Source organism: Haliotis cracherodii, unplaced genomic scaffold, assembly GCF_022045235.1.
Source record: "Haliotis cracherodii isolate W230 unplaced genomic scaffold, xgHalCrac1.p SCAF_15, whole genome shotgun sequence".
Taxonomy (NCBI): Eukaryota; Metazoa; Mollusca; class Gastropoda; order Lepetellida; family Haliotidae; genus Haliotis; species Haliotis cracherodii.
In genome coordinates this window covers 2,071,950-2,083,531 of record NW_027266270.1, presented here as the reverse complement: position 1 = coordinate 2,083,531, position 11,582 = coordinate 2,071,950, and the positions used below count along the sequence as shown (strand labels likewise).

General features: G+C 40.0%; 1 protein-coding gene across 1 annotated transcript; it reads right to left on the bottom strand.

The window, feature by feature from the left end:
- Nucleotides 1–1,502: 1,502 nt before the first annotated feature.
- Nucleotides 1,503–11,529, bottom strand: LOC139461703 (ropporin-1-like protein). Its single transcript, XM_071243163.1, has 6 exons — nt 11,435–11,529; nt 8,624–8,760; nt 6,434–6,557; nt 5,373–5,534; nt 3,251–3,426; nt 1,503–2,302 (listed from the first exon to the last, which is right to left on the bottom strand). The coding sequence occupies exons 2-6, from the start codon at nt 8,758–8,760 to the stop codon at nt 2,236–2,238; spliced, it is 666 nt and encodes a 221-aa protein (XP_071099264.1). The 5' UTR covers nt 11,435–11,529; the 3' UTR covers nt 1,503–2,235.
- Between the last annotated feature and the right edge of the window lie 53 nt (nt 11,530–11,582).

Genomic DNA, 11,582 nt, shown 5'->3' with positions numbered 1-11,582 from the left:
ACTTAAATATATATTTAACGTGGGTTATAAATAAAATACCACACTCATTCTCGTTAGATACCATGTTTACGAAACTCGTGAACTTTCTATGGTATCTGACCTCGGTTTCGCTCGGTCAGATACCATAGAAAGTCCACTCGTTTCGTAAACATGGTATCCAACGAGAACGAGTGTAGTATTCTCTATTTATGAACGTCAATTTCGCGGTCATGTGACCGACCTCTCGTCCAATGGAAAAGCCGTATATCATGTAAACGTCAAATTATAGTGGCTTGTAACACAAAAAAGCAGCTACAAGATATATGGTAACAACCTACCTGTGTCAGTAAATCTTAGTGAGTATGGTTTTACGCCGCTTTTAGCAATATTCTAGCAATATCATAGCTGGGGACACCAGAAATGGGCTTCACACATTGTACCCATGTCGGGAATCAAACCCGGGTCTTCAGCATGACAAGCGACTGCCCTAAAAGGCTACCTGACCGCCCAAGTAAATACACAGGGATGTGGCACTGGTAGTGAGTATATATCTTCAAGCTGCGTTTTTGCACTACAAACACATAGAATCGCTAGAGATCTTGCGAACCATTATATGGACTCTACATAGATTCTTTCATGTTTGTGTGTATTATAATTGTTTCAAAGATTTGTCTTATTATATTAATATATAATACTTTTTCTGGTGCTTGTTCTGCATATTTGCCAAAGAGAACCAAGCTGGTCACAATGGACTTGCATGGAGACAGGGTCTCCTGTTTGACAGACATCTTAGTACCATCACCATTGCAGGCATGTTATAACAGATGACGACACCTACCCTCAGGACCAAGTTTGAAACGATCCTTACTGTTACATAGCATTTATCTTGACAAACAACAGAACAAACTACTTGACTCATCAGCATGTCCACAACAAAAGTTGTCTTTTGCCAGCAAGGGAGTGAGTGAATTGGGTTTAACGCCGCTTTTAACAGTATTCCAGTTATATTGCCGCGGGAGGAAAGCGGGAGGAAAGCCAGAAGTGATGCACGTCTCAGACGTTTACCACTTAATTGAAACCCAGGAGCACGGGTATGGTGCTGACAAACCTAGAAACATAATTGGGGTGAACGGGCATTCGAACCCACAATCATAGGTTTCTGGCATGCCCAGGGACGCAACTCTGCACAGCGAATTGCGGCACCTTAGACGACTGGGCCACCCGAACAATTTGACTCATCCTTTGGAAATAAGCATATCTATAAACAAAAAAAGTTGTTTTTTGCAAGCAAGCCAAACTGTGGTTCCCCCGAGTATACCAACAAGGATGTGGCAGATAAATCCGGACCTGCCCTCGGACCTGCAGTGGGTGTATACTTGAACAGGGTGAGTGTGCCAGGTATGAAGCGAACTGCCAGTCAGGGGCCTATTGGTGGTGTCCGGTCGTGTAGAACCAACTGCTACAGGCAATGTTAACAATGTACATACTGTGAGACACAAGGCAACTTTACGAATATTTATTAACAGGTTCCAGTGGACATATACATCTTTCATGAGACACAACTATACACAGAATATTCTTACAGCTGTACAAATAAACTGACAAAAATACACAAGAAAAGAAACAATTCTTCATTAATAAATACAATAATTTGATACAAACTCGTCAAATACAAAGAGTTGAGGTGATAGTTTCAAGAATTTGGCCATATTTGGGTTATGTATTTTTTTTCGGTTCTTGAACATGAAATATGAAAATGAAAAAATATGCAATGGAAGAGCCTCTGAACAGTATGGAAGAGAGATAATACTTCATTTAAAGTTCTTTGTAAGATAGAAATGATATCAAATCACAATCACTGTTGAATAGAAATGAGAAGATACCAGAAATTCACTAATCAAACCTAATTCAAATACTTCAAAAATGATCATCACATACCAAATATTTAATGTTTTTAGTTCATAACTGACATTCCTACTTGACAATACCGAGGCCCATATGATTCAAAGTTACAACATAGAGATATCACAGACAAGTGGGCTGACTCAGCGACTCTTGCACAGAAGCTTTACAAAAATATCCTACTGTGAGTTGATTGTGTGAGCATGGAGGAAGGAGTTCGGTAGGTGGGAAGTAGGAGAGTGAGCTGTTTCTTGGATTGAGCTAAATAAAGACAAGACAGCAGTGAGAAATACTGAGCAGAGAAGTAGAGAGAAAGATGGCAAACTGGCAGAGCCTCAAGGATGATGACAATCCTCACGACAGTTTGGGGCAGTCTGGGCTGGTGAAGTTTCGGGGCATCACATAACCATCTTGCTTATCTCTGCAAATAAAGAAACATATTTCTTACACATTCTTCTCCCAGATTCACTCACAGCATCCCCATTCCGTTCGATTGAAACTGTTTTAAGTTGTGATTACACTTATCCAAACCTGGCTTCAACAGGAGACATTGCATGTGTGAGAACAAGTGATATTTGGCCTTCAAAATATTGCTGCAATAAAACTGCATCACAATGCTTTGCAGACCATTGTAAGGTAATTGGCTATCATGACCTCACAATCAAATGACAAATCCCTAAAGCTGGTTAGCTGTACATTGCACACCCAAAACACTGATTATTTTTCTTTATAAACTGAAAAAGTTGGAAGAATGATTTTGGATGATAAATAGAATCTACAGATACTGTAAATCTGGAAAGTTTTTCGCCATGAATTTACTGCGAGTGGAAAACAATAGCATTAACTGTGTCTGGAAAGTTTTGCGACATCCTGTTATGATTACCAAACATCAAAGCTGGTGTCATATTTGATAAGTAGGAACGACACGATAAAATGGTAAGACAGTGTCAGTTAGTGATTTTTTAACTATAGATGCATGTGTTGTACTTGACAAGGAAGGTTGGAGTAGCGTGATTATCCAACAGAACAGACTTGCTGGTTTATGTCATGAAACTATTGCAAGTGTGTTACTCGCAGTTTTCACAATACTTTCCTGCTCATAAAACATTCCAATCTTACAGTATGTAAACACGTCCTGATAAAAGTAGAAAAATACTATATTGACATCTGTTGACATATTTGATGTCAAAAGACACTTAGAGAGGTTCTCAATATCTCCCATTACAAATATTATTTTGATTCAGATAGCAATCAACTTTCTGAAACACAGACAGTGGGTAAAAAGATTATCACTTCAATCTCATAACCATTAACCATTTACACTTATTTCAAGAGCCAATCATCAGACATACGAAAGCTGGTGACTTACACTTCATACTGGAGATGGTTGATAACGTCGTTGATGTGTTGCTGGGAGATTTCCCCATCGATCTGGGCCAGGTAGGTGTACAGGTCCTTGAACAGAGGGAAGGGAATCCTAGCTGGGCCGCCCTCAGGGTCCGCCGTTAGGATCTCACACACTGTCTTCATGGCACTGATGATGTTCTGTGACAAACATGGATTTTGTTGTGGGTGAACACAAAACATGGAATTAGAAGTAAGAATTTTGGTAAGGGGAAGGCACAATATATGTTTCAAATGCAACAACTTATTTTCAAACCTTCTGAATATTAAGGGTCTGATTTGGAAATTTTCCTATAAATTGTATATTTACATATGTATCCTATCTCACACAATGCATTTTTCTTTTTCTTCAATCCTTTGTGGAAACATGCTTGAACAAAGTTTCCAGCTTCTAAAAAACAATTCACCCGAACACATCCCAGCATCACCGTCCAACAAATGGGCCATAAACGTGATCCCATGCACAGCGACCTTACACGACCTGCCCATGTGTCTATCTCTGCCACATCATTCTCTTTCATTAGCCCTAACAGGCAAGAGGAACTGCGATGCAGAGATGCTGAGGTTGGCATATACATGTGAGACCGGATAAGTTATAATTGCACAATTTTTAGGAAAATAAAGTTTTAACCTTATCCTGTCTCACACTATGCGTTTATCCCACCACTGGAAGGTGAAGGATATTCCCGGCCTGTCTTATGGAAAAGCTGACGTAGTGTGGGAAAGCGCAGATCCCAGGATCGCGTCCTCAAATCTGGGATGATCCTTAGACAAGTGGTCAGGAGAACAACGATCCTTCAAATGAGCATACTGTGCAGCAGTAAGCGAGGAAACATTGCTCAATGTTGGCAAAGAAGGAGAGCGAACATTCGGAGGTGGTAGAAAGAACATTTGATGGCTGCGTCTCGAGGGAAGGAGCGGTTGCCAGGATATTCTGAATATCCGAAAGGGACCGGTGGCACTGAGGGAGACGTTGAACCGGGCTCATCAAGCACATCCACTGTCAACAACCGAGATGACAGGCAGCACGGGTTCCCCGGGCATGGCAACAGATGGTGACAGATGACTTGTAAGAGGGTTTCTTGAAAACAAAAGACGACCCGGTTGGGGTCAAAGGTTTCAATTTCCCGTCAGAATCACGTGACTTTGAGGTACTGTCAGATTCCCAACAACAACATTTCTGGAGATAAGTTCAAAAGGCAGAATCTGGAAGATGGCCGGGGCTCGGAACGACAAGAAGATGTGCTGCACCTCCCGCGACAATCACAACAATATAGGTGTGGGTCAGATGTTGAAAGGTTTGGTGGCAGTGAAGGCAGACAAGCTCTGTTTTTCTCTCTTTTGCATCTTCAACTAGACGGGTAAACACGGGCTACGCAAAGCCAGTAGATAAAATGTAGACTCTGTAGACAAACATGACTACACACTGATGCAATGCGAAAGAAAATGATGAGGCAGAGATAGACACATGATCAGGTTGTGTATGGACCAGTTGTTGGAGGGTAACCATGGTGTGGTGGGTATGTGTTCGGGTGAGTTGTTTTTAAGAAGCTGGAAACTTTGTTAAAGCACGTTTTCGCTTAAGTTGGAAGAAGAAAGATAAGTATCGTGTGAGATAGGATAAGTTTAAAAATATATTTGTTCCTATGAGAAATGTCCTCTGATGTTATGATATGCAAGGTTTGAAACAGAGATGTTTGCTTAAAGAAAGTGTTTTCACAAAACTGTTATCAGAGTAAAGACCTGACTAAAGGAAGATAATCTGAACATGACAAGCTCAACATATGCAAATGATCAATACAATGTTTTATTGACATTCTACATGTTCTATAAGTCAAGAACTTGCATATGTTACATTACTCATCAGTTCTGAAACCCAATACTTGAACCTGCTTTTCTAAATTATTTATTAGTTCATAACCAATCATTCTGTAACCATGATAAGTGGGAGAAAAACTACCATATACGGAGATATGGAAGGGAAAACTGAAGTACATAGAGCTTACATGTAATTTAGAATTGAAAAGAAAATTTTCTTGTACACACACAAAATATGTCACAAGAAAATGTGTGTATGGAACAATTACCTCTCCTAGAGCTGACGCTGCCAGGGCAAAGAACTTGTTCCATTCTACATCTCCACCAAAGCTGCCAATTCTGACAAAGTCATCAAACTGTTCCTTGGGAAGGGCAAGGTCAAGCCACTTCTCCTCTATCACATTCAGGGGAACAATCTTCTTAGGACCAAGCTGAGGAAAACATTAGTTAGTTGTCATTAGATGTCCTACCAAGTAAATCTGCATAGAAAACTGTTCCTTCATCACATCGATATGCTGTAACATAATTATCAAAGTAGCTGCTCTCAGTACTGTTCAGTGAAGCAGTGATGGCTACAACCAACATTGTGGTGACCATAAAGTACACATTCATGAAATCCAACAACTATGTTCAGTAATTCTGAAAATCACCCAACTATACAGCACTAGAAACTAACATGTTTTTGTCCTCTAGTCCTTATGAGGGGTCGAGAAATGGTCATATGTGCTGGACATGTCTAATTGGGAATCTAAAATGTCCGGTTAAAAATATTGCTTACCGGACATTTAAATTTTTCTGTCAGGACATTTTAAAAAACAAATGGGGTGCAAATAATTGATGAGCATTATCGTATTCCTTCAGCAAATTCAGGTTAAGGATTCCTTATAATGAAAACATTTAGCAAAATCAATAAATATGGCAAATTTCTTATACCTTAACTACTGGGCAGTATAGCAAGAACTTCGGGACTAGTGCCAATTTCTACCATTCATTATGACAGTTGTCAACAATGGGAGTTGCATTGTGAGTGAATGTTGTTTTACGCCAGTCAGCAATATTCCAGCTATATCACTGCTGCCTGTAAATATACACATGAGCCTCATTCAGTACACACCCCTGCAGGGAGCTGAGGGTGTAATTGGAAAGCACACCCATCCACTGACAGGTAATATTGTTGTGCCTTTGTGGAGGCTTGCATTCTAAGTGATGTATTGTCATAACATTATTTTGCTACAAGTAGAGGGGTCCGAGAGATCTGTTGTGCGGAGAGTTCCCACAGGGGTAAGTCCTGCTGTAACAACCATGATGTAGGGTGCCACCGCCGCCTCACCTGTCTATTGAGAACCTGCAGCAATCCTGGGGTGAGGCCTGTATCGGTTTTCTGAGAAGCGATGGGCATCTCCAGTCTCTCCTTCATCGGGGGAGTTTCACCTTTAGACATTGCCCGGAAATACCTGAAAGTAGGTGACATAAATAGAATTTTTATATTAGCACATTTTATCTTTACCTGTCAGAGGCTACTCAGTGTCTTGAAATATATCAACTATAGGAAAGAAATAAAGACAAGATACAAACTGGATAAGCTGCCCAGTATGATGGGGTTGGTTAAGGGGTTCAGTCCTTCCATTTCTCCCATTTGAATCCCCACCATTGGAGAACGCTTCCAACCAAATATGGTAGATATCTATCTCTTAGTTCCCAGAGAAGAAGTCGTTTAAAGCAATATAGCCAAATTAACCCTATTTGGCCCCACCCTTCAGCCCCCATTTGTACAATTGTAAATCCTCACCACCTAGGGATGCTTCCAGTCAAATTTTGTTAATTTTCAATTAGTGATTCAGAAGAAGAAGTTGTTTGAAAAGAATGTTGACGGACGGACGACGGACGCCACAGTATGGCAAAAGCTCACCTTTGTCCTTCGGACCAGGTGAGCTAAAATCTGTAGGCCTAGTAGAAGTTCCCAGAGACTCGGTGGTGATAGATGAAGCCTACATATATCATGAAATTATCAGCTTGTCAAACGTCTTTGCGACTACAAGTCATTTGAAAGGTCTAATCTATATCTACATATCACGATTTCAGGTGACATTAACTTCACAAAGATTCTAGTTGGTGATAATTGTCTTTGTACAGGTGCCACATGAAAACATCTTTCAAACTTTTGAATAACATTCAAAGATGCTTCGCTAAAGATCACATGCACCTGCTATAAAGTACACCTTTTTAGTTATAGGAAAATGGACTGACGTCATGGCGCTGTTCAAATTACCTCCCACATGATCAAACGTATTCTTGGTAACATTATTAGAATTAACTGTCAAGTAAGATAGTGCATTCACATCAATTTTTGTCGGAATAGTTTCTTTAAACCTCTCAAATATTTGAATATGATTATCAGAGAAGAAATATGGCAAGATGATGTCAACCATCTCTCATGCCACAGACTTATCACAAACCACTGTGACCATGCCACAACAGTCACAAAACTGTCCAAGGTGGTCATTGGTGCCCTATGTAGGCAGGTATTCAGTGTAATGCAAGTGTAAAGAATCATGTCTTCTCTGGACAAAGGAATGAGCAATCCTTGAAAAGTTTCACAACCACATGTACACCTGCTGGGCTCAGTGTGGGGCATTTAGCAACATTCTACAGTTAAATAAAACAACCGTTGTTGCTCTTCCTCCGCCATGGCAGCCACCCCACAGCAATTCCATATCACGCTCCATGCAATCATGTCGGTAAGCACACTATTTCTTACAGTTGCTGCAGTCTGCTAGCATTAGTGGTGGAAACAAAGTTGCAACTTTTACGACAGAAAACACCTCAAATGTCAGTAACCAGCAACACCAAACATTAGTTATGTTTACAAGTGCTTCCTCCACCCCACAATGAACTTGTGGAATGTTTCAAGTCGTGTGATTCAACTGAAGCAAATTAATACAGATATCTGAAGTTATTCTAGTAAAAATTCGAAAGTGGCCATCTGCCCTTTGTTCACCAAGGGAGGTAACTTAGGAAGTGTCAGGTTGTACTATCCATGATCTGACAAACCACCTGTTAGGGTGAACTTACAGATAAATTTGTCTTTCTCCCTCATTTGAATTATGCAAAATTTAAAGATTATTGAGGTAAAAACATGTTACTTTGTTTCGATAAGTAAATTTCTTTCAACTAACCTTTCTTAATAAAAAAAAGTTGAGTTCTAAAAAGGTGACGTTTGGACAGTCTTTGAAGTATGTTAACTTTTAATAATGATCATTTACTCCCAAATGAGCCTTGGGGACTCAATTTATTTTACGTTTGAAAACACCATATTCTTAAGTCCAAGGGATTCTAATTATTTTCATTTCTGGATACGATCTGTCCTTTAACAATAGTTTAACACTTGTGTTACCATGGCTACAATTAAATAAGCACTTATGATCCAAACACCAATACTGTTTTGACACACTAATATTATGATTTGCTTCCTTTCTCAATTTGTATAGCTGGCAACTGGTGAGAGCCTTGTGATACTCACGCTGCAGACCACGCCAGGACATCCTTGGGCTGGGTTCTGATGGCAGCCTTAGTGAACTGTTTGAGGATGTCGGGCAGCTCTGGAGGAATGTTGATCTGCTGGGAGCAGTAGTAAGGTTCATCTGGATTGGTCGGCATCTAAAACACACAAATAACACATTGGTGGTCTTTCTGAAGACTTAAGTTTGTGTGTAACTGACCGGACAGTTCTGACCGAAACTGGATCAGTACGGAAAGCAGTTGGAAGTAATGATCAGATTTAAGGATGGACAACGTCCTTATTACAATTAGGAGCGAGATTTCAGTGTAGGTTCTAACACAATTATCAAGCAAGTGAATAGTGTTAGAACCTACACTGAAACTTAGCTCCTAATTGTAATAAGTTGTTCATCCATCAATCCTATCCTTACTTAGTACTCCAACTCCAAATGCCTCTCAAAGAAGTCAGTCGGTGGAAATTGTCGCATATGAGTGAGTGAGTGAGTATGGTTTTACGCCGCTTTTAGCAATATTCCAGCAATATCACGGTGGGGGACACCAGAAATGGGCTTCACACATTGTACCCATGTCGGGAATCGAGCCCGGGCCTTCGGCGTGACGAGCGAACGCTTTAACCACTAGGCTACCCGACCGCCCCTTGTCGCATATGATGTATGCTTTGTCACAGGTAGTTCAGTTCGTTTTCTCTTGATGTCTCATAAAAGCGTTCAGCAGTTGTCCTATAACATGTGGGTTTGAAATATGTGTAATCTGTCTTGCTGTGTTTACACTTCCACTTATCCTAATAAATCTAAAGAAAAATAGTTAACATTGGGTTCAATACATCAAATGCATGTCATGACATATTTAACAGCAGGTTCCTGAATGAGCAAACGCTTTAACAGCTTGGCTACCCCACTGCCCCTTATGTCCCGGAAGACTGCCAATACTGTAACAGGAATTGTTGGCATATTCTTCCGTCCAGTTAACCATTGCAAGGATAAGAAAGATCACACTGTTTACCATAGAAAATGGATTTTCCAAAATATTGCTGAACTTCCCACATAAACTTTCAAAGCAGTATTGTTGTAGTCTTACTGACCAATGTCAGTTGTCATTTGTTACAAAATTACATGGAAGCCTTCACATTGAGACCAATAAAATATTAAAAAAGGTAGAATCATAATTTCATCATAATCATGAGCACAAACATTGAATTTCGTCACATAAAACATTATCAACATTCAATGAGGGCTGACTTTGGTCAAATTAATTCATATTTGGACATTGTAGTTTCCTGACCATACAGGATAGGCATCACATTGTCATTGTGTAGCCGAGAGACGCGATGGGGTCCTATAGTCAAGACATGGCCCTACATCACTGCCGAGAACACCATCTTCATAAATCCTATTCAGACTGTGGTGGCCGAATACCGTCATATTTTCCTGAGATTTTGAAAAAAATATTTCCCGCAGCAAGTACTACAAACAGCTTGTAGACAGCTCATGCTGAAACAGACTATAGTAATCTAGTGCATGTGCACACCATGTCAGCTGTCTAGTATTGAAAGATGAAGTGAACGGGTTACTGCCTGGTCTGTTATTACTTCAAGTTGTGGTAATAAAATTAGGACAAGTATGCGTATAGATAGGGAAATTATCTGGGAGTACATCGATATCACCTTTTCTTTCACAAATCCCTGGGAAATGTTTTTTTTTAAATCTCGGAAAAATACAAGGATAATCAGCCACCACAGTCTGAATAGGATTTATGAAGGAGGTGTTCTCGGCCGTGATGTACGGTCATGTCTTGACTGTAGGACCCCATCGCGGCTCCCAGCCAGGTGTTGTGCTCACTAGTAACTCCTGCCTCATTTTTAAAAAAATCATATCCCCTGGCTGGAAGTAATAAAAATATGTGCAAGATTGCAGTATATCGGACACCTTCCGCCATTTGGCTAAGGAATGTGCACAAGCTTATCCCTTAATAACAGTTTCTATGCTTTTCAGACGACCTTTTTGCAGCCTCGCTAAAACAACAGGGGTTGGTTGTGGGGGGGGGGCTTGCCCCACACTCAACTGCCTGAAATGCTTTCGTCGGTAAATAGAAAGTTTAATTACCAAAGTAGAAAACAATATACTTTATCATGTTTATTAGTAGCATCAAACAACCATGGCGGATTGGTGTCCGATTATATTTAAAATGCATGTGTGCCAAAATATGTTGTATTCATAATAATTTATGTGGGGTGAGGGATAGGTTGCCGTAACCCTGGCAAAATGTGAAGCTGCTGTTACAGACATTTTTCTGTGTTGTGTCGTCTTGATGTGGTGACAAAGATCACATCATTGATATGATAATATAAAGAGAAGATTACGAACAGGAGCACAAATAATTCCAAACTAAATGTATATATTTTGTTTTCCAATGTAATAATGACAACAAAAATGGAAACGGTGGTTAAAATTCGAGAAAATTGTTTATCCAATGACAAACACGTCAAAATATTCGAAAAGTGTGTGAATGATCGGCAGCCAATCTCGGACTAGGCTGTACAGTGTAACTGCATATTCTATACAATTGGACATGAATGGTATTTGTCGTTTTAGGGACAATTCTTCGGTCTTAAGCTATGTGGTGTATTTTTCCATACGTGTGTGCGTTTCCCGTTATTCCCAATGAACATAAAATTTGAAATTATCACGTTATGGCGACGAAACTGGAAAATCTACATAAAATATTCCTTCATTGTCATCGAAAAGACACTCTTCATATACTAAACCCTTCAACCTATACAATTTCACACACATATGGCCAAGAATATACTTACGATGTTTTGAGCTTGACACAAACGTGCACTGTATGGGTAGATCTGAAATATGACAGACCGCTTTTTCTTCACCTGTTTTCAACCGTTGTTGATGGCAACCAACTGCGCAGAAAGTTGACGCACTGAAGCACTTCCGGGGCAGAGATTT